This window comes from Physeter macrocephalus, chromosome 16 (assembly GCF_002837175.3).
Source record: "Physeter macrocephalus isolate SW-GA chromosome 16, ASM283717v5, whole genome shotgun sequence".
NCBI classification, from domain to species: domain Eukaryota; kingdom Metazoa; phylum Chordata; class Mammalia; order Artiodactyla; family Physeteridae; genus Physeter; species Physeter macrocephalus.
This window is the reverse complement of record NC_041229.1, coordinates 46,073,823-46,098,059: the sequence shown is the minus strand read 5'-3', so window position 1 is coordinate 46,098,059 and position 24,237 is coordinate 46,073,823. Positions and strand designations below refer to the sequence as shown.

At 33.7% G+C, this 24,237-nt stretch overlaps 1 protein-coding gene across 3 annotated transcripts in view; it reads left to right on the top strand.

Moving 5' to 3' along the window:
• Positions 1-24,237, top strand: part of TMEM135 (transmembrane protein 135) — a 257,212-nt gene that overhangs the window by 45,093 nt on the left and 187,882 nt on the right. Inside the window, exons 3-4 of one of the 3 annotated variants that reach the window (XM_024131687.3) lie at positions 4,472-4,564; positions 21,803-21,836. In XM_024131687.3, coding sequence (XP_023987455.1) covers positions 4,472-4,564; positions 21,803-21,836 — 127 coding nt within the window. Of the gene's footprint in view, positions 1-4,471; positions 4,565-6,350; positions 6,450-21,802; positions 21,837-24,237 lie in introns of those variants that run through there. The other 2 variants (XM_028500984.2, XM_055091392.1) reach the window with 2 other exon arrangements.

The following is a 24,237-nucleotide window of genomic DNA, read 5'->3' as shown; positions in this document are numbered from 1 at the left end:
ATGACATGATACTATACATAGAGAATCCTAAAGATGCCACTAGAAAACTACTAGAGCTAATCAATGAATTTGGTAAAGTTGCAGGATACAAAATTAATGCACAGAAATCTCTTGCATTCCTATACACTAATGATGAAAAATCTGAAAGAGAAATTAAAGAAACACTCCCATTTACCATTGCAACAAAAAGAATAAAATACCTAGGAATAAACCTACCTAGGGAGACAAAATAGACAAAAGACCTGTATGCAGAAAACTGTAAGACACTGATGAAAGAAATTAAAGGTGATACCAACAGATGGAGAGATATACCATGTTCTTGGAGTGGAAGAATCAATATTGTGAAAATGACTATACTACCCAAAGCAATCTACAGATTCAATGCAATCCGTATCAAATTACCAATGGCATTTTTTACGGAACTAGAACAAAAAGTCTTAAAATTTGTATGGAGACACAAACGACCTTGAATAGCCAAAGCAGTCTTGAGGGAAAAAAAAGGAGCTGGAGGAATCAGACGCCCTGCCTTCAGACTATACTACAAAGCTACAATAGGCAAAACAATATGGTACTGGCACAAACACAGAAAAGTAGATCAATGGAACAAGATAGAAAGCCCAGAGATAAACCCATGCATGTATGGTCAACTAATCTATGACAAAGGAGGCAAGGATATACAATGGAGAAAAGACAGTCTTTTCAAAAAGTGGTGCTGCGAAAACTGGACAGCTACATGTAAAAGAATGAAATTAGAACACTTCCTAACACCATATACCAAAATAAACTCAAAATGGATTCGAGACCTAAATGTAAGACCGGACACTATAAAACTCTTAGAGGAAAACATAGGAAGAACACTCTTTGACGTAAATCACAGCAAGATCTTTTTTGATCCACCTCCTAGAGTCATGGAAATAAAAACAAAGTAAACAAATGGGACCTAATGAAAATTTAAACCTTTTGCCCAGCAAAGGAAACCATAAAGAAGACAAAAAGACAACCCTCAGAATGGGAGAAAATATTTGCAAATGAATCAACAGAGAAAGGATTAATCCCCCAAATATATAAACAGCTCATGCAGCTCAATATTAAAAAAAAAAATTAACCCAATCCAAAAATGGTCAGAAGACTTAAGTAGACGTTTCTCCAAAGAAGACATACAGATGGCCAAGAAGCATATGAAAAGCTGCTCAACATCACTAATTTTTAGAGAAATGCAAATCAAAACTACAATGAGGTATTACCTCACACCAGTTAGAATGGGCATCATCAGAAAATCTAAAAACAACAAATGCTGGAGAGGGTGTGGAGAAAAGGGAACCCTCTTGCACTTTTGGTGGGAATGTAAATTGATACAGCCACCATGGAGAACAGTGTGGAGGTTCCTTAAAAAACTAAAAATAGAATTACCATATGACCCAGCAATCCCACTACTGGGCATATACCCAGAGAAAACCATAATTCCAAAAGACACTTGCACCCCAATGTTCATTGCAGCACTATTTACAATAGCCAGTCATGGAAGCAACCTAAATGCCCATCGACAGACGAATGGATAAGGAAGAAGTCGTACATATACACAATGGAATATTACTTAGCCATAAAAAGGAATGAAATTGGGTCATTTGTTGAGACGTGGATGGATCTAGAGACTTTCATACAGAGTGAAGTAAGTCAGAAGGAGAAAAACAAATATCGTATATTAACGCATATGTGTGGAACCTAGAAAATTGGTACAGATGAACCGGTTTGCAGGGCAGAAATTGAGACACAGATGTAGAGAACAAACGTGTGGACACCAAGGGGGGAAAGTGGCAGGGGTGGTGGGGGTGGTGGTGTGATGAATTGGGAGAGGGGGGGGGGTGGTGTGATGAATTGGGAGATTGGGATTGACATGTATTCACTGATGTGTATTAAATTGATGACTCTTAAGGAAAAAAAAATTGCTCATAACTTAATAACAATATTTCTTCATTTCTGAATTCTTATACCTTGTATTTATTTTTCTTGCATTATTATACTTGCTAAGATCTCCAGTACAGTGTTAACTAGAAGTGGGAATTATGGGGAGCTATGATTCATTCTCAGTCTAAAAGTGAAAGCTTTTAATGTTTTACCAAACTAGTTTTTTGTGTATAGGGAATAATAAATTGAATAATAATTTTTTCCTTTTTTTTAAAAAAAGAAATATAATTTCCAAATGTCTTCTATAGATTTTTGCCATAAGAACATTAATATTTATAAACTTTTAGTAATTGATAAAGTTTATACTATTGAATAAGTCATGCCTTTAAATTGACCTGAAAAATCTGTATAAGAAACTCTTTACCATGTAGTCTCTGGAAAGTTTCTAATACTTGTTAAAACTATAAAAATAGAGTTATAAGATAATTAGGTTTTAAAAATTGCAATAATAATAAATTGGTCTTGCAGCATATTTATGTTCTATGAAGCTTTTGGTTAAGTTGTGGAGACATAAAATACTTATAATAAGGTAACATCTGTGTTCCTCCTATAATTGACTCACTCAATTATTTTCCTTTAATGTTTATATTCAGTAACTTGTTAAGTCCTTTGTGTATTTTATGTTGGAGGAAGAATCACCTCCAGTTTTCTCAGGCAGAAAGTTTCTGATGTCCATTGCAGAAATACCCATGTTACATGTAGGTTTTCTAATTTTTTTAAAGCTAAGCTTCAGTTAAAAAGAAAATTTCATCTGATATTTTATCCTTACCTGTATGTACATAGCATATATATGTATATATATATATATTTTTTTTTTTTGTGGTACGCGGGCTTCTCACTGTTGTGGCCTCTCCCTCTGTGGAGCACAGGCTCCGGACGCACAGGCTCAGCGGCCATGGCTCACGGTTTTATCCTTACCTGTATGTACATAGCATATTTATGTATATATATATATATTTTTTTTTTTTGTGGTACGCGGGCTTCTCACTGTTGTGGCCTCTCCCTCTGTGGAGCACAGGCTCCGGACGCACAGGCTCAGCGGCCATGGCTCACGGGTCCAGCCACTCTGCGGCATGTGGGATCTTCCCGGACCGGGGCACGAACCCGTGTCCCCTGCATCGGCAGGTGGACTCTCAACCACTGCACCACCAGGGAAGCCCCATAGCATATATTTTTTTCCTGTAATACATCATTTAGCAGTTGACCAACTTTGTTCAGACAATTTCTTATAATTTTTTGTTTCTCCCTTTCTTAGGAACAAATTGTCTTTGAAAGGAAAAAAGAATCTTCCTAATATCTCCAGATTTCTTTTTTTTCTCTTTAAAAACCCAAGCGGCTAATGGCATTTATAATTTGTGAGACACTATGCAGATTCTTTCTTCCAAGAGATATATTCTAGTAAATGAAAAATTTTATATACACATATAAGTAAAAAATGTAAAATACTTTAGTAAGCGATATAAGAAAAAACTTACCCAGGGTTGTATAAGGAAAGAAGGAGAGACATTTTTTGAATATCTATCATGTGTTAAAAAATAGTAATAGTTGAGAAAAAATGATACAGATGAACCTATATACAAAACAGAAATAGACCCACAGACATAGAAAACAAATTTATGGTTACCAAAGGGGAAGGGTGGGGGGTAAATTAGGAGTTTGGATTAACATATACACACTAAGGACCTACTGTGTAGCACAGGGAACTATACTCAATATTTTGTAATAGCCTATAAGGGAAAAGAATCTGAAAAAAAATATATATATAACTGAATCTCTTTGCTATATATGTGAAACTAACACAACATTGTAAATCAGCTATACTTCAATAAAAAAGGAGTCATAATGAAAAAATAGTAGTAGTGATAACAATAGTAATAATAGTAATAATAGCTAACATTTTCTGAGTACTTCCTATGTGTCATGCATGGTGCTGGGGAATATCTCATGTAGACATCATAACAACTCTATGAGATAGGTAATACATTTATTCCCGTTTGGTAGATAGGAAACTGAGAACATAGAAGGTTTGAAGAGTGAACAATGTTGGATCCAGGGACTGTCTCAATGAATATAACAGATTAAATTATTGGAAGGAGAGATACCTGTTAGTTTGCTATTGTAGTAGCCTGAAGAAGAGATGGTGAGGTACATAACTGAGGCAAGGGCAGTAGGTTGGAGAGGAATTTGAGAGGTAAATTGTACATGGAAGTATTTAAGGGGATGATTTCATGTATGGGATAAGGAAGAAGGAGAAGCCAAGGATGTCTCAAAGTGTCACATGTAGGTGGATAAGTAGTTGTTGATATCATTAACCTAGGAAAAGAGGAGAAAGAACAGGTTCATGGAGATAAGGGAGAAAGGTAATGAGTTTGGTTTTGGACATGCTGAATTTGAGGTGCTGTGAGACATTTAGATAGAGGGTGAACTGAGAAGGGGAACTTCTATGCGTAATAACTGAAATGACCAACTAGAAATTTCATATAATCATTCCAAATTTCAATTTCAGGAAGATACTTGGAAAATTCTACTCATGGAGTCCCGGCTTTGGTGCCGCTTTGCCAGCTTCTTATGTGGCCATTCTAATTGAGAGAAAAAGCAGGTAAACTTTTACATACCTACATATTTAATAGAACTGATTTACTGTCTACCATGACAACTAGAGATTGATTTTTTTTTTTTTTTTTGCTTATTGTTTATCATGGTCCAGGGAGGAGAAATATTTCCACATATATTTTTCAGTCTTGCAAATATTGGGCTGGCTAAAAAGTTTGTTTGGTTAGGGAATATGTTGTTCAATACAGTTCTTGGTGAAAATGAAAAATGTGTCTTATTTTTACTTAAAACTGAACGAACTTTTTGGCCAACCCAATATTTGATGGAAATTTTAATTTTATACTTACATTATTTAAGTTTTTAAGCCTATAAAAAATAAAGATTGACATTATATCACTCTGCGGCATGTGGGATCTTCCCGGACCGGGGCACGAACCCGTGTCCCCTGCATCGGCAGGTGGACTCTCAACCACTGCACCACCAGGGAAGCCCCATAGCATATATTTTTTTCCTGTAATACATCATTTAGCAGTTGACCAACTTTGTTCAGACAATTTCTTATAATTTTTTGTTTCTCCCTTTCTTAGGAACAAATTGTCTTTGAAAGGAAAAAAGAATCTTCCTAATATCTCCAGATTTCTTTTTTTTCTCTTTAAAAACCCAAGCGGCTAATGGCATTTATAATTTGTGAGACACTATGCAGATTCTTTCTTCCAAGAGATATATTCTAGTAAATGAAAAATTTTATATACACATATAAGTAAAAAATGTAAAATACTTTAGTAAGCGATATAAGAAAAAACTTACCCAGGGTTGTATACGGAAAGAAGGAGAGACATTTTTTGAATATCTATCATGTGTTAAAAAATAGTAATAGTTGAGAAAAAATGATACAGATGAACCTATATACAAAACAGAAATAGACCCACAGACATAGAAAACAAATTTATGGTTACCAAAGGGGAAGGGTGGGGGGTAAATTAGGAGTTTGGATTAACATATACACACTAAGGACCTACTGTGTAGCACAGGGAACTATACTCAATATTTTGTAATAGCCTATAAGGGAAAAGAATCTGAAAAAAAATATATATATAACTGAATCTCTTTGCTATATATGTGAAACTAACACAACATTGTAAATCAGCTATACTTCAATAAAAAAGGAGTCATAATGAAAAAATAGTAGTAGTGATAACAATAGTAATAATAGTAATAATAGCTAACATTTTCTGAGTACTTCCTATGTGTCATGCATGGTGCTGGGGAATATCTCATGTAGACATCATAACAACTCTATGAGATAGGTAATACATTTATTCCCGTTTGGTAGATAGGAAACTGAGAACATAGAAGGTTTGAAGAGTGAACAATGTTGGATCCAGGGACTGTCTCAATGAATATAACAGATTAAATTATTGGAAGGAGAGATACCTGTTAGTTTGCTATTGTAGTAGCCTGAAGAAGAGATGGTGAGGTACATAACTGAGGCAAGGGCAGTAGGTTGGAGAGGAATTTGAGAGGTAAATTGTACATGGAAGTATTTAAGGGGATGATTTCATGTATGGGATAAGGAAGAAGGAGAAGCCAAGGATGTCTCAAAGTGTCACATGTAGGTGGATAAGTAGTTGTTGATATCATTAACCTAGGAAAAGAGGAGAAAGAACAGGTTCATGGAGATAAGGGAGAAAGGTAATGAGTTTGGTTTTGGACATGCTGAATTTGAGGTGCTGTGAGACATTTAGATAGAGGGTGAACTGAGAAGGGGAACTTCTATGCGTAATAACTGAAATGACCAACTAGAAATTTCATATAATCATTCCAAATTTCAATTTCAGGAAGATACTTGGAAAATTCTACTCATGGAGTCCCGGCTTTGGTGCCGCTTTGCCAGCTTCTTATGTGGCCATTCTAATTGAGAGAAAAAGCAGGTAAACTTTTACATACCTACATATTTAATAGAACTGATTTACTGTCTACCATGACAACTAGAGATTGATTTTTTTTTTTTTTTTTTGCTTATTGTTTATCATGGTCCAGGGAGGAGAAATATTTCCACATATATTTTTCAGTCTTGCAAATATTGGGCTGGCTAAAAAGTTTGTTTGGTTAGGGAATATGTTGTTCAATACAGTTCTTGGTGAAAATGAAAAATGTGTCTTATTTTTACTTAAAACTGAACGAACTTTTTGGCCAACCCAATATTTGATGGAAATTTTAATTTTATACTTACATTATTTAAGTTTTTAAGCCTATAAAAAATAAAGATTGACATTATATAGTAACAATGCCCTTTAGTCTTTGTTTACTAAAAAATTAGAGGGTTCTCTGATGTGTCAAACTAAAACATGGCTTGCATAAATTCTAATTAAAGATCTTTTCCATAACGGCAATACCATTATCACACCTAAGAAAATAAACAGTAGTTTTCTTTTAGCATTTAGATCTGTAATTTGCTTCAGGCTCATTAACCTCTATTAAATCAATTATTATTTTTAAGATATCTTCTCATTTTAAAAAAATTTTCATTTTTATCAACTTGAAAATGTTCCACGTGGAATAATAAGATTTCTACAAAATACTACAGACTGTTATGTAAGTTTTTCAATCAGGTAAACTGTTGAAGTTAAACATTTTGCGTAAAAGAATTTTTGCTATTTCAGGAATAATTATTTTTATTGTTGAGAACTGCTTTGATTCCATCTTTATCCCAGAGAATAAAGATACGGTCATGTATATTAATCAAGATGGGATCATCTTTCAGTTTATGAAGATGTTTGTTATAATTATCAATCCCCTAGTAAGACTATAGATAGATCTTGTTAGGTAACTAAATATTTACTTAAACCACCTGAAGCCATTTTAATGCATTCTTGTAAATGTAATAGTATCTAAATTTTTGTGATTCTCTGTTTGATGATACTTTTAGATTATTAAAATTACTAAAATCAAAGGATGTTATAACCCCAGGAAAATCAAGTCAGTATTGCTAGAAACATAGGTTACCCCACCTGAGAGGACAGTACAGAATAGTTGTTAAAAGTGTGGATGCTGGAGCTATAAAATCTGGCTTGGGAGACTGGCTCTGCCACTTATTGTGTGACGTCTATGGCTTATTCCTTACCTGAAAAATGGAGGTAGTGATAATCTACTCACATGGTTATTCAGAGAATTAAGTGAGTTAGTTATGTAAGCGTGCTTAGAAGAGTGCCTGACACATGGTAAGTGTGTTAAGTATTTTTATTGTTTTTTTGCCCATAAGTAATGAGAGCCTTGTTCTGGTGATTGTAACTTTCTGATCAATTTAAAAACCTAAATATTGGTTTTGGAAATATGATTTCAAAGTATGTACTCATATATGAAACTTTAAAGATGCTTTAAATGAAGTTTGCTTCAACTTATTTTTTAGCACTTGAATAATAAGGTGGCATTTTTGAAGTTATTTGCCTACTTTTCAACAGGAAATGTTGAAATGAATACCTGTGTAACAATCACCTAGAGTCAACAGTTGTTAACATTTTACCATTTTTACTTTATTTGTATGTGATTATATGTCTATGTATGTGTGGTATTATGTGTGTGTATGAACCATATAGAAGTACATTGTAGACATCATGACATTTTACTCCTAAATGAGTAAAATGAATGAATGAATGAATATTCTAAAATACGGGTACTTTCCTACATAATTACAACACTATTATCACGCATTAGAAAATTAGCGGTCATTCCTGACTACCATCTTGTCCATATTGTCCTAAAATGCTTTTTTTTAAACCAGAATCTAGTCACAGTTGATGTATGGTGTTATATTTCTTTATTTCCTCTTAATCTAGGTTAACCTCCCCACTTTTTTTCCCCCACGGCATTGACTTACTGACGTGACCAGGGCAGTGGTCTTGTTGTGTGTAAAACATTTCTGGTTTTGCCTGAAATTTTTCCTCATGGAATTGTTTAATTGGTATTTCCTGTAAACTTGAAGTTCAGTCAAAGACTTGATTAGATTTGGATTAAACATTCTTGGTAAGAATTTACTTCGTAGATGATGCTGAGGCCATTAGGAGGTCCATAGTTCTAAGTAGTTCTAAGTTTGAATATGTGATTAAAGTGGTAATCGCCAGATCTTTCCAATGAATCTGTTATTTCTGGTGAATTAGATGAATAGATTTCCTGACATTCCACAGCCCTTGCTTGGCTGGAATGAACCTCAGTTGATCGTGACATCACTGTTTGTGAAATTGGCTAGTTATGTGTGTGTGTATTCTTTATCAGGTTTAGTTATCAGTGTCATATTTACCTTATAAAATATTTCACAAGTTTTCATTTTTCCCCCCCTTTCTCTGGTATAGTTTAAGTAACAGTGAATTTTCTGGCTGTTGAGTATTTGGTCCATTCCTCTGTGAAACCTCCTGGCCATGGTGACTCTTTTGGGTGTGGTAGTTCTTAGAAAAAGTTATCAGTTTCCTCTGTGGTACTTGGTCTGTTTAAACTTTCAACTCACTCAATAGAGAAAGAGTTTTAGTAACTTTCTCTAATAGTTAGAAAGTTATCCATCTCTTACAAATTTTCCATTTCCCAGAAATTATCTATTTTATAAAGATTTTTATATTTATTTGCATGGAGTTTGTACAAAATAGTCTGTTATGATTTGGTTGAATTTTATGTTTTCAATGGTTATTTCTCAATTTGTTATTTATCTTGTATTATTTTTAGCTAGTAATTTTGTTGATTTTGCTTTTCAATGAATCATCTTATTTATTAGTTCTGTTTTTTGGTTTTCTAATTCAGTTCTTGCTTTCATTGTTTTTCCTTCTACTTTTTTTGGCTAATTTGCTTTCCTTTTAAAAATCTTTTTAGTTTGAGGCTTTATTTTCATTCTTTAAGTCTACTGATATAAGTATTTAAGGCTATGAATTTTCTTCTGATCACTGCTTTAATTGTATCCCAGAGATTCTAACATGTAGTGTTTACATTATCATTTTCTAGAAATTCTATAATTTTAGTTTATTTTTCTCTTTTGATATAAGAATTATTTAGTAGTGAGCTTAAGAAGATGAAAGGGCCTCTTTGTTATTGCTGGCTCATGGTAACTCTGCTTAACCATTTGAGGAACTGCCAAAGTGTTTAGTGAAGTTGTTGCACCATTTTTCATTTTCTCCAGCAGTAAGGGATCTTGTTTCTTCACATCCTGGCTAACACTTGTAATTATATGTCTTTCTGATTAAGGTCGTCCTAGAGAGTGTGAAGTAGTATTTAAGGTGTGGTTTAGATTTGCATTTCCCAGATGACTAATGGTGTTGAGCAACTTTTCGTGTACTCACTAGCCATTTGTATATCTTCTTTGGAGAAATGTCTGTTTTGATCCTTTGCCTGTTTTTTATTGGGTTATTTATCTTTTTATTATTAATTTGTAAGAGTTCTTTAGATATTCTAGATTCAAGTCACTTATCGGATATATGATTTACAAATATTTTCTCCCATTCAATGCCTTGTTTTTTTATATTCTTGATCATGTCCTTTGAAGTACATACGTTTTAAATTTTGATGAAGTCCAATTTATGTATTCTTTTCTTGATTGTGTTTTTGTGTCATATTTAAGAAGCCATTATCAAATCTAAGGTCACAAAGATTTACCCCTATGTTTTCTTTTAAGACTTTTATAGTTTTAGTTCTTGTATTTGGGTCTTTGATCCATTTTGAGTTAATTTTTATCTATGATGTGAGGTAAGGGGGTATTACGGTTTTAATATCACTTTTCACATGTTTGTTGCTACAACATAGAAGTGTGATTGGTTTTTGAGTGTGATCTTGATTCCTGGGACCTTGCTGAATACACTTATTAGTTCCAGGAGTTTTTTTCCATAATCTTTGAGATTTTTGACATGGAAAATTATGTTGTTGCAAATAGGGACTGTTTTATTTTTACATTTCCAGTCTGTATATCTTTTATTTCCTTTTTTTGCTTTATTGTGTTGGTATGTCCTTTCCTTGTTCTTGATCTTAGGGGAAAGGAATCCAGTCTTTCACCTTTAAGTATAATGTTAGCTGTAGGGTGTTTTTTTAAGATGCTCTTTATCAAGTTTAGGAAGTTCACATGTTTTCCTAGTTTTGCCAAGAGCCTTGATCATGAATAGGTATTTTGTCAAATGTCTGTTCTGGATCAATTGATATGATCATGTGGTTTTCTTGTGATTTATTTTAGCCTGATTTTAGTATTTTAAAAATATCAACAAGGTCAAAGTGATGTAGTTCTTCATATCTAGCAGGGGTTCTCAATCTTGGCACTATTGACATGTTTTGGGCCATTAATTCTTTGTTTTGGGGAGAGTTTGTGCATTGTACTCATACATACCATTAGCCAGCCCTCCCTCCCCTTCCCCACCAAATTGAGACAACAAATAATGTTTCCATGGGAAATATGTTCTCCATGGGACAGATCCCTCCTTTGTTGAAAACTACTGATCTATATCATTACTGAATTTTTTTTCTAGTTTTATCATTTGCTGAAAGGTGTTAAAATCTCCAACTGTGGTTCTGGATTTGTCTGTTTATCTCTTTAATGCTATCAGTTTCTGTGACGATTTTATTGGTATATACACACTTATAATTGTCATTTTTTTCATGATAAATTGAACATTTTATCAATATAAGATGTTCCTCTATAGCTCAGATAATTCCCTTTGTTCTTATTTCTATTTTGTTATTAATATAACCAATTTCTATTTTATTTGTTATTAATATAACCACTCCAGCCTTCTCTTAGTGTTTGCATTGTATATATTTTCTTTCCAATTAATTTCAAGCACCTCTGTCTTTAAAGTGTATTTTTTGCAGACAGCATATAGTTGGGTCTTGGTTTTTAAAATTTATTCTGCTAATTTTCGCCTTTTAATTAGATTATTTTGTCCATTAATATTTGATGTATTATGTTATAGCTAGATTAAGTCTACTGTTTTAGTACTATTTTTTTCTCCTTTTTATATTTCTCTGTTCCTTTTCCTACATTCTTTTCCATTATTTGAATTTTTATTTTTTTGTAGAAGGTGACAGAATGTATTACTTAAAAAAAAATTGTCCCCCACCCCCTTTTTAAAAAGACTGTATTGGGGGGGGAGCAGTTTTAGGTTCAAAGCAAAATTGAACAGCAAGTATAATGATTTTTCATATATCCTCTGTCTCTACACCTGCATAGCCTCCCCAATTATCAACATCACCCAACAGAGTGGTATATTTGTTACAATAGATAACCTACATTGACACATCATCATCATCCCAAATGCATAATTTACAAGAGGGTTCTTGGTGTTATACATTTATGGGTTTGGGCAAATGTATAAGAACACGTATAGGCCATTATAGTATCATGCAGAGTAATTTAACTGTCCTGAAAATTCTCTGTGCTTGCTTATTAATCCCTCTCTCCCCTCAACTCCTAGCACCATTGATCTTTTTACTGTCTCCATAGTTTTATCTTTTCTAGAATGTCATATAGTTGGAGTCATACAGTATGTTGGCTTTTCAGATTGGCTTCTTTTACTTAGTAATATGCATTTAAGCTTCCTCCATGTCTTTTCATGGCTTGATAGGTTGTTTCTTTTTAGAACTGAATAATATTCCATGGTCTGGATGTACCAGTTTATTTATCCATTGACCTACTGACAGACATCTTGGTTGCTTCCAAGTTTTGGTAATTATGGATAAAGCTGCTATAAACCTCCGTGTGTGGGTTTGTGTGTAGACATAAATTTTCAACTCCTTTAGATAATTACTAAGGGGTATGGTTGCTGGATCATCTGGTAAGAGTATATTTAATTTTGTAAGAAACTGCCAGCTGTCTTCCAAAGTGTCTGGGTCGTTTTGTATCCCCACTAGCAATGAATGAGAATTCCTGTTGCTCTACATCTTCACCAGCATTTAGTGTTATCAGTGTTCTGAATTTTGGCCATTTTAATACATGTGTGGTGGTATCTCAGTGTTGTTTTAATTTGCATTTCCTTGATGATATATGTATTTTGTGGAGCATTTTTTCATATGCTTACTTATTTTAATCTCTATGTGTCTGTATGTTTAAAGGGGGTTTCTTGTAGATGACATATAGTTGGGTTATGTTTTGGGATCAACTCTGACAATCTGTCTTCTAATTGTATTTAGACCATTGACATTCAAAGTGATTATTGATATAGTTGGATTAATTTCTACCATATTCATTGCTGTTTTCTCTTTGTTGCCTTTGTTCTCATTTTTGTCTTCCACTCTTATTCTGCCTTTTGTAGTTTTAACTGAACGTTATATGTGGTTCCATTTTCTCTTCTTTCTTAACATATCAGTTATACTTCTTTTTTTTTTACTTTTTTTAGTGGTTTCCTTAGTTTTTACAGTACATCTTTACAACTAATCCAAGTCCACTTTCAAATAATACTGTACCCCTTCATAGGTAATGAGAGTATCTTATAATAACAAAATAGCCCAAATTCCTTCGTCCTGTCCTTTGTATCATTGTTGTCATTCACTTCACTTATAAGCATAATTACCACACACACACATACAAACATACCACACGCACGATATATACATACATAATCAAATACATTGTTGCTATTATTTTGAACAATTGTTATCTGTTTGAACAATTAAAAATAAGAAAAATAAAATTAAAAAATTTACCTTCACTCATATCTTATTTGATGCTCTACCTTTCTTTATGTAGATGAGTTTCTGACTCATATTTTTCTTCTCTCTGGAGAGCATTTAACGTTTCTTGCAGAGCAGGTCTACTGGCAACAGATTCTCTCAATTTTGTTTGTCTAGTAAAATCTTTATTTGTCCTTCACTTTTGAAGGATAATTTTACAGGGTGCAGAATTCTAGGTTGGTGGTTTTTTTTCTCTCGATGCTTTCAGTATTTCACTCCACTCTTCTGTTTGCATGGTTTCTGAGGAGAAGTCAGATGTAATTCTTATCTTTGTTCTTCTATAGGTAAGGTGTGTTTTTCTTCTTTTTTCTTTAAGGATTTTTATTTATCTATGATTTTCTGTAGTTTGAATAAGATATGCCTGGGTGTAGTTTTGTTTTGGCATTTTTCCTGCTTGATGTTCTCTGAGCTTCCTGGATCTATGGTTCAGTGTCTGACATTAATTTGAGAAATTTTTGAGTCATCATTGTTTCAAATATTTCTTCTGTTTCTTTCTCTCTTTCTTCTCCTTCTGCTATACTCATTACACATATGTTTTACCTTTTGTAATTATCCCACAATCCTTGGATATTCTCTTCTGTTTTTTTTCAGTCTTTGTTCTCTTTGCTTTTCAGTTTCTGAGGATTCTACTGATAGATCCTATAGCTAAGAGATTTTTTTCCTCAGCTGTGTTCAGTCCACTAATAATCCCATCAAAGGCATTCTTCATTTCTGTCATAGTCCTTTTCTTTATGGTTCTTTCTTAGGATCTCCATCTCTTTGCTTATATTGCTCGTCTGTTCTTATATTCTGTCTACTTTATCCATTTAGAGCCCTTACCATATTAATCATTGTTGTCTTAATTTCCTGATCTGATAATTCCAACATCCCTGCCATGTCTGGTTCTCATACTTTCTCTGTCTCTTCAATTTGTCTTTTGCCTCTTGGTATGCCTTGTAATTTTTTCTTGTTAGCTGGACATGATGTACCAGGTAAATGGAATTGCTGTAAATAGGCCTTTTGTAATGTGGTGGTGAGTTGTGTGGGGAAGGGAAGTGTTCTATAGTTCTTTGACTCGGTTTCAGCCTTCCAGTGAGCCTATGCCTGTGGACTGTGAACTTTACAAGTGTTTCTCAATTTTCCCCCTCCCCCTTGGTGGGGCAGGATGGTTAGAGTGTGCTGGAGTTGGGTTTTTCCCCTTCCTCCATGTAGAATTCTAGAGCCACCTGGAGTTGGGTATTTTCTTTCCCCAGGTGAGTTAGGCTCTCATAATACCCCAGCAGGTTAGGCTCTTCTTAACTAGTTTCCCCTGAGGGCAGCCAGTGCTCTGGTTTATTTCAAAATGGTTCCTTTTCCCCTCCCCCTACTTGGAAGTACAAGGGGATTTTTCTCTGCTATTTACTGTGAGAACCTAGTCAAGCTCCTGGAGGTAAAACTAAAAAAAGTGTGGGGCCCCCTTAAGACTGATACCTCTGTAATTTTTAACTTCCACACTGAACCTCCTGCTATTTATCAATTATAGTTCAGGCTTTACTCTCCTGGCTCTCATTCCCTCCAAGGTTTCAGCTTGTGAGTCTGCTCTGTTAAGTTGTAATTCTCTGTATCTGCCTGCAGTCTCTCCAGTTTTGTGGGCAGCAGTTTACAGTGTGACCTTACTTTTCTTGTGGATGTTAACTTTTCAGTTTGTTGAGCTTTTTACTTGGTGTTAGGACTAAGTGATCACTTCCATCTTAGAGGCTACTTATTATAGGATTTTTTTCCCCTTTCCTTTCTTTTTTCTTTTTCTTTTTTCTCCCCCCCGCCCACACCCCCCTTCTTTATTTCTTTTTTTGCTAGCCAATAGTCAGTTACTCTGGCACCAGGAGTTCAATAGTCCATTCTTTCTCCACTGATTTGGAATGCTCCTTGTCATATACCAATTTTTCATATATATGTGTGTTTTGTTGATTTCTCAATTTTTTTCTGTTGATGTATTAGTCTAGGTCTTATCTTTACAATTTTAGTTTCAAAAAAGTTAAATTTTTCTTTGAAGACCAACATTTGTTTAAATACCATAATAATTCTAAAATAAAATTGTGTTATTGATATTAAAAGCTATATCTTCTTAAGGCATAAAGAGGTTTAAGTGAGGTGATAACTTGGATTTTAGTTACTAGTTTATTTCCTATTCTCCATTTACATTTGGTAGTACACTATTTTTTTTTTAAGTTTTCTGATTTTATTTTTTTAAGTGAGCTATTGCATTAGTGTTTTATTCATAGACAGTAGGTATTCATAGAAAATTGTTTCTAGATTATGGCCTGTTCTAAATATTAATTGGAGTGGATTTACTGTTTTGAAGACCTGATCAGAATTTTAAGTTTGGCTTCTTTATAAGTATTATCCCATGGTTGCTGAAGAAAAATTGATCCTTATCTTGATGTGATTGTTTAGTAGTCGAACTTTTTGTGCTATGTATTGATTCTGTTGTTTATTAGGTGATGCAGTTAATACCTGGAAATAACTTTTGAGTTCTTGGGTTTTTTTTAGAATTGTGTATGTGTATGTACATCAGCCACAAATACTGGTTTGGGGGTCTAATTAAAAACTTTAAAATTTAATTTTATAGTATTGTTCAGAAGCTGGTGACTTACTGTTTAAAAAGCAGGTTTAAAAGATTTTTTTGTAATTAACCTTAAAAGATAGAAAAGCAAATCTTTTTGTTTTATTTCTTTACAAGTTACTTTATAGTGTGTCTTATTTTAAGAAAGTATGGTCTATGTTTATCTGGAATTGCACAAAAGTTAACTCAGTGGTCTTACTTGCTTTGAAAAAGTATTTTTTACTTAAAACAAATGTTTATTGATTTCATTAAACATCAATATCCCTGAATAGACTGTAAGTAATTTACAAAGGTTGAAGTTATGTGTATTTCAAAATTATTACATCTAGCCCAAAATGAAGCATATTAATATTATAGTTTTTACTTTAAGGAAAAGGAAATTATAATCATGCCTTTAATTCACAAAGAAAGTCAATGATATGTTGATGGAGATAGCCAGTAGGCAGCTTGAAATGAGTCTAGATTCAGGAGAAGCATAGTAGTTATATAAATAAAATTGGAAGTTTCCTCCTTGTAGGTTATCATTGAAGCTATGGGAGAGGATCAGAGTCTCAAAGCTCAGAATAAGAAGAGGTCTGAGGTTATAAGTTGGGAAACAGCAACATTTAAGGAATCAGATTTCAATTGATCTTTTATCAATTGATCAGTTGTCAGTTCATCCTTTTAAAAATAAATATCAGTAATATATTAGAAAGAGTAGAAGAAACAGAATGTGGAAGATAAGCAGTTTTTTTCAAATTAGCAAATAGTGGTAATCCTAATTTTTAAATCTCTAAAGCTGTATTTAATAAAATCTTTACTGAAGTTATACATTTTGTATAATCAGTTTTTCAAAAAGCATTTAATGAGGTACATGCATACAACATGGTTATATATACACACATATGTATTATGGATAGATATATAGATATAGATGTATAAGTGAAGATCCATCTATATTCATAAGTATGTCTTCATCTACATTGGTTTAAACTTATTTCCTCCCAACTTTCCAACTCGTCCACCCATTTATTCATCCATCCCTCCATCCATCCATCCATCCATCTTTCCCAGTCTCCTTCTCTCTACAGAATTAAGCATGCTTTGCCAGCTAGTTCCTAACACCTTGTAAGAGGGCAGCTTACTTAAATCTTAATCGCATCACTGTGGGGTTCTGTGAAAGCTTTGAAGTTGTTTCCAGGGTTGCTTAAAAAATTTGTGCCACAAAGAACTCTGATCTTAGTAACTCAGCAGGAAGCATTGGTAACATCTAGTTTATCCCTAGGTGGGCTGTTAAGAACTAGTCTTCTCTTTCTTTTTCTAGGAAGTGCTTTGTTTGTGGTTCAGAAAGAAGTTGTTCTGATGGATTTTGTTTTGTAGAATTGCTATGGATTTGCTTTGATATTTAGTATTAGTTTAGGTAAGTTGAAAGTGCAGGGTGCTCAAACATGGACGTGGATTAAAGTATCAAAAATTGCATATTTATTCTAAGCATATTCATGGCTTGAGTTGTTAAATTACACTGTTGTAGTTATGAAACTCCCAAGCAGATATGACCAAAATGAATCAACTATATAATATGTGAATTAAAGAATACTTATAAACTGGCCTATAAATTCTTGGTATCTTCAAGTTTCAGTGTCATGTTCACAGGAAGAAAATTAAATTACCTTGCAGTCTTCTGAAAAGCTTACTCTGTATTATCCACTATATATAATAGAATGTGATTATAGACTCTTGCTCTAGACTGGAAGTTTACCTTATCCATTCTTATACCTTAAAGAAGTATTTTATACTCTTCTAAAACATGCTGACAGATGAAATCTATTATATTTTGAAAGACTTTCTGAAATGATTAAATAGCATCTCTTGGTAACCATTACAATGTTTAAGAACAATCACTTTGTTTTTCTTTAATCTCTAATTTCTCCTTATCCATAGAACACAGAACACACATATTTTATATGTATACATAGAATATATAAATATTTAGAGTTTAGAGGTTACACCATTCTTTCTGTATTCTGTAGTGACCTTAGTTATGAAATGTGTTTTATACAGTGTCATTCAGAAATTTGAGAAAGTTAGCTAAAGAATATTTACACTAAAGTTTCCGGAAAAAAAGTATTATTGTTCATCTGATTAGACAAAATAATGTCGTTAGAAGATAATCCTTAGAATTTCAATAGAATGTGAGGATACCTTTTATTAATCTACTGAGATGTTAAGAAAATTTAATTATTTTAATATTTTCCCACAGGAATAGTGATACTCTGATTACAAAGAGTTAGTTCTTACAGCAGTGGTTCTTAATACTTTTTTAGATAGTACCCTTTGATGTGCACACCCACTTACATTTTTCATGCACGTTTAAAAGAGTCACCCCCTTTCCCCATCAAAAAAAAAAGAAAAAAAAAAAGAAACGTATCTGTAGTTTAAAGAAATACTCGACTAACTTTAGACTGCTTATTCACTGAGCTTCACCAGTCTTCTAATCTAGTGATTCTCAGTAGAATGGGAGTATTTATGTATCAGAGTCTTCCGTGAAGTTTAAAAAGTTATTGTCCTCCTTGGCCCCAGCCCTTCCTCTAGGCCACCTTTTGTTCTAATTGGCACCTCCCCCTTCCCCATCACTGTTGTAGCAGTGTTTTATAATATATAACTTGGTTTCTAGAGAGAATTTATGCACTAGGAAGGGAGTGACTTGTTTGTCTTCAGACTTAGGCTAGATACAGTCAAGTGTTAAATAAAATTGGTATTTAATTAGCTTATCTATTTCCTATGATACTGAACATCTCTGGAGAAGTGTTAAAATAAATCACTGTTCTGATATTCTAACCTACCAAGTTGACATTGGAATGGAGGTTAAAGATGTACCAGGTAAAGGCACCAAAAAGAGTCTGGCTATGTAATCCAACATATCATGGCCATCACAGGCATTGTCCTCTCATTCTTGAGGCTATTAGCTTTGGGTTGGAATTAGATAAAGCTGGGAAGGAGGTGATCTTCCTCATTGTTTGGGAACGATAAATTGAAACTTGAGACCAGAATATGACATCATCTAATAACGATGCATCCTCAGTTTTTCCCAGTAGTAAGAATGTGTCAAGGCTTTGTTCATCCTCATCACACAGAAGCCTGCTAGGACAGCATATTAAACAAGTCAGTGAATTTTAGAATTGAAAGGTAACCTAGGACTTCCCTGGTGGCACAGTGGTTAAGAATCCGCCTGCCAATGCAGGGGACACGGGTTCGAGCCCTGGTCTGGGAAGATCCCACATGCCGCGGAGCAACTAAGCCCGTGCGCCACAACTACTGAGCCTGTGCTCTAGAGCCTGCGAGCCACGACTACTGAGCCCACGTGCCACAACTACGGAAGCCTGCGCGTCTAGAGCCCGTGCTCCGCAACAAGAGAAGCCACTGCAATGAGAAGCCCGCGCACCAAAACAAAGAGTAGCCTCCGCTCGCCTCAACTAGAGAAAAGCCCGCGCGCGTGCAGCAACAAAGACCCAGTGCAGCCAAAAATATAAATAAATAAATAAATAAATAAATAAATAAAAGGTAACTTAGTAATGTAAAGATTTTCTGCTGTAGAAACAGTGCATTGGAAAGAACGTGAAACTGGAGTCAGACGAACTTGCTTTTTGCTGCTTTTGTATTTTTAAGGAAACCACTTCTTTGATTCTTGGTTTTCAATAGAGGGGGGACAGTAGTATCTGTGTTACACTTCATAGAACTAGTGAGGGATAAAATCTGATTTCAAAATATTAATTATACCTTGTAAATTATTAAATTTTATACAAATGTATGACAAACAGATCACATCTTTGCTTGCTAATAAATTAGTATCATTAATTGGCCCTCGCTCTGTCTGGTGGCTATCTTTTATTATATTTCTATAATACATGTTTATAATGTGTTCCTTTTTATAAAACTGGGTTCCTAGTAATACCTTGCTTAGTAATTCTACCATTTGCTTAGTGTCTATAGATGCCAGGTACTATTATTGCAGGTCTGTGAAAATGTAAAGTTTAACAAGATAATCTTTGCTCAGTAAAGGTAAACAGTTATAGATGGAAGCTAGTGATGATTCTGGAGCTGGATTACTGTTAATATTAGAGGCAGAATGAGATTAGTGGAACAAATGTTTTTAAAGATAGCATCATACATTAGTTCACTTCATAATGAAAAGTATTTTCAGGGACTACCACTGAAATTACAGAAATATTTTAATTTTGGTTTTGTAATGAAGAATATTATTTTTTTCTTCATACGTAACCAGCTGTTGGTAAGAATAGGTTATCACTTGAGAAGGATTTAACTTTTCTGTGCATGTGTGACTCTTGGATGATGATGTTACCCTAACTTTTCTTGATATAATTTATTTAAAATAAGTACTATTAGAACATCTTTGATTTAGAATTTGGTAGGAGCTAATAAGATTGGTAAGGATTAGTGAGAACAATTTCAATTCGTATGTACAAATCATAGAAAAGAAGAGCTAAAAGGGACCTTACAGATCATCTTATCACTGATTCTGAAATTCTTTTTTAGAAGGTCAGTAAACTTGTCTTGTTCTGCTGAGGTGCATTAGGACCTGCTGAAGAGGGACATTGCTTGGGGGGTATGGCCCAGTGGGTATGCCTAGACCGCCTCCTCCTTTCAACCAGGGTGGCCCAATGATATGTTTTATATATTGCTGATAAATGTAAGTTTTTTTCTTTAAATAGTTTTTATGTTTGAAAATGTAAGTTAGATAACTAGTTTTGTTCCCTTATTTTTATGACAAAATTACAGGGTACCAGAGAATTAAAGTTAACTGGAACCCTGATTTCCTAACTTCACTTCAGCATTGTTCACTTATATCATACTGCCTCCATGTGGCTTTAGTACATTAAAAATCCTATTAAGCCATGTTAAATGATGAGCAATCAAGACTTTGTATGACTGGATCTGACATCAAGAAGATTTGATTGATGATGTTAATATCAAGACCTGGCATGATATTTAAGTGAAAGTCATTTGATATTGTTGCTTCTTTTATATATAAAGTAGTAGTTTCTTTGAGTTCTAAAAAAATGTTCATAATTGAAACTCAAATAAGTTTTTATAATTTTCAGAGTTTGTTATTTGAACTCTGCCCTTGAACTCTTAAAACATTGAAGACCTCTTTCTTAGAGGATAGGATATGTTTCATTTATGGTCTCATGTGCAGATAAGTTAAATAAAGTTATTAAGGGCATAACATTGTCCTTATCTTTGAGTTTCTAGATGAATTCTCATTAAGTAAGAGTAAATATGCATTTAGTAAATATGCAGTTTTTCTGTAAAGTGAGTGTTTATAGAGCTTTTGTTTGTCCTTTGGCATTAGAGAATTAACTTACTGCCTGACTTTTCACTTAACAATGAAATTAAAACAAGGTGGTTTTGTATGATTTGTAATGGCATCTAATGAACAGTTGCATTGTGTGTGAAACAAATAGAAGATCTGTTTTTTTAAAAATAAATATTCATTTAGTTAGAACTGATATGGCCTTGACATTTTTGGCAAGATGAATTTGTTAGGATTCTTCATTAAATTTAGAATTCTCTAGCATAAACATAGAATAATAGCAAATTGTACTTCTCTTCCTATTAATAAATAATAAGGTATTAGTAGTTTTAAAAATTGAAATGTAATCGACATATAACATTATATTAGTTTCAGGTGAACAATATAATAATTAGATATTGGTGTATATCACAAAATGATTATCACAGTAAGTCTAGTTAACAATTACTAGGCAATAGTAATTTTAAAGAATTTTAATTAACAAGCATTAAACAGAATGTTTAATGACTACAGATTAGAATGACTTGTAGAATCTATTTACAGCCAACTATTAGGGTACTGAAAACTTAGATCAGCATAATCTATCCCTTTTTCACAACTTCTGATAATTGTTTTGGTAGATTTCTAAAAAAATGATAAAGTGATTATTAAGTCAAATTGATGGTTAGTCTCATGCTGTCTCTTCTTAAAATTATTTGCAGGAGAGGGCTGCTCACAATTTATATGGCCAACTTGGTGAGTAATTCCTTTTTTTTGCTTTCAAGGTTTTTCCATGCACTTTTTAACCTTTTTTTGTTTGTTTTTTTGAATCAAGTTCCCTTAAAAAAAAAAAAAAGAAAGCCTACTTAAATTTGAGAATATTTTCTGTCTCTGTTTTAAAGATTAGACTTAAATGTTTAAAATAGCTTTGATGCTGTCTGGTTTATTCCTGTCATATATGACTGAATTGCACTTACTTCAGGAGGAAGATGATTCACGGCCCTGTGTCCTTCATGACTCTTTTTTCCTTAAAGATTAGATCTTCATCTATGATAGGGTATATATCTATATCTGTATATGTCTCTCTATATATCTTTAATTTCATTTCATACTCTGCTTCTATTGCTAACTTCTTGTGGCAAAAAAGATTTAAGGATGAGCTTTTATGATGCACAGTTTTCTTGGAATCAGAATAGCATTCATTCTATCTCTAAATACTGAATATATTTAATAATATAATTAGCTAGGCTTCTAAATTTCTAAGTTTTCAGAATTGAAATTAATGTTGTCTAGTCTGATATTTACTGTAAATATAAAATCAAGGTTATAGGATTTTCATTGTCAAGTTCATATTTTAAAAACATATTTGTATTAAAACCTTTTAAAGTTGTTTAATAGAATTGATAGGCGACATTGAAAAATTCAGCTAAGGAAAGATGAATTAATTATGTGTTTACCTAAGGATAGGTTTTTGAATTTTGTAACAAGGGAATGTAGTTCAGGGTTGTATTCAGCAACTTATTTCAGTTTTTAAATATTTAATTTTTGCTCTGTTCTTATCATGTGTCAGTTACTGTGCTATATGCTGGAAGGCAAGATGAAGACAGTCCTTGTACTTATGGAGTTTGCTGTCTAGTGGAAAAGTCACAATAGAAATAATGTTTGAAAAGGACTGGAAGATGAATTATAGGGTGCTGTGGAAACCATAATAGTAGCACCAAACTATGCTAGGTGCTGCTTTCCTTTCTGATTTTGTAAAAAACTTAAAAATATTATATCTGTGTACTAGAATAGATTTGAGTTTTAACGCATTTTTTTCTTTTAGTTATACACATGCTTTTCTATACTACCACATGGTGGTACTTTAATACTGAAATACTATATGTATTTACACACTTATCTTAAATTCTAAGTAAACATCCACAAACTTTTTTTGTGTTGCCTCGTTTAGACTGGAAATTCCTGGAGAGAAGATATTTGATTTTGATTGATATAATCAATGTTGGAAAGCACCCTAAAAATACTGTATTTTTTTTTAAGATTAAACTTTTTATTTTGAAATAATCATAGATTCATATGCAGTTGTAAAAAATAATAGAGAGATCTCATGTTACTCTCTACCCAGTTTCCCTTAATAGTATTATTTTACAAAACTGTAGTAGTATCAAAATTAGGATATTTACATTGATATTTACTGTAGTCAAGATAGAGAACATTTCCTTCACAGGGATCCTTCATGCTGCCCTTTTGTAGCTACATTTACTTCCCTCTGACCCTTACCTCCCATTCCTCAACCTCTGGCAACCATTAATTTATTCTTTATTTCTGTAATTCTTTAAATTCTATAATCATTTCAAGAGTGATGTATAAATAGAATTATATAGTACATACTATTTGTCATTAGCTGTTTTCACTCAACGTAATTCTCTGGAGATTCAAGTTGTTTGGTATATCAGTAGTTCATTCCTTTTTTTTTTTTTTAATGTATTGATCTATTTATTTATTTTTGGCTGTGTTGGGTCTTCGTTGCTGTGTGCGGGCTTTCTCTAGTTGCAGCGAGCAGGAGCTACTCTTTCGTTGCGGTGTGCAGGCTTCTTATTGTGGTGGCTTCTGTTGTTGCGGAGCATGGGCTCTAGGCGCGTGGGCTTCAGTAGTTGAGGCACACGGGCTTATTTGCTCCGCGGCATGTGGCATCTTCCCGGATCAGGGCTCGAACCCTTGTCCCCTGCCTTGGCAGGCGGATTCTTAACCACTGCGCCACCAGGGGAGCCCAGGACTAGTATTCTTCTTTTTTTTAACATCTTTATTGGAGTATAACTGTTTCACGATGGTGTGTTAGTTTCTGCTTTACAACAAAGTGAATCAGTTATACATATACATATGTTCCCATATCTCTTCCCTCTTGCATCTCCTTCCCTCCCACCCTCCCTATCCCACCCCTCCAGGTGGTCACAAAGCACAGACCTGATCTCCCTGTGCTATGCGGCCGCCTCCCACTACCTATCTATTGCACATTTGGTAGTGTATACATGTCCATGCCACTCTCTCACTTTGTCACAGCCCACCCTTCCCCCTCCCCATATCCTCAAGTCCTTGCTCCAGTAGGTCTGTGTTTTATTCCTGTCCTACCACTAATCTCTTCATGACATTTTTTTTT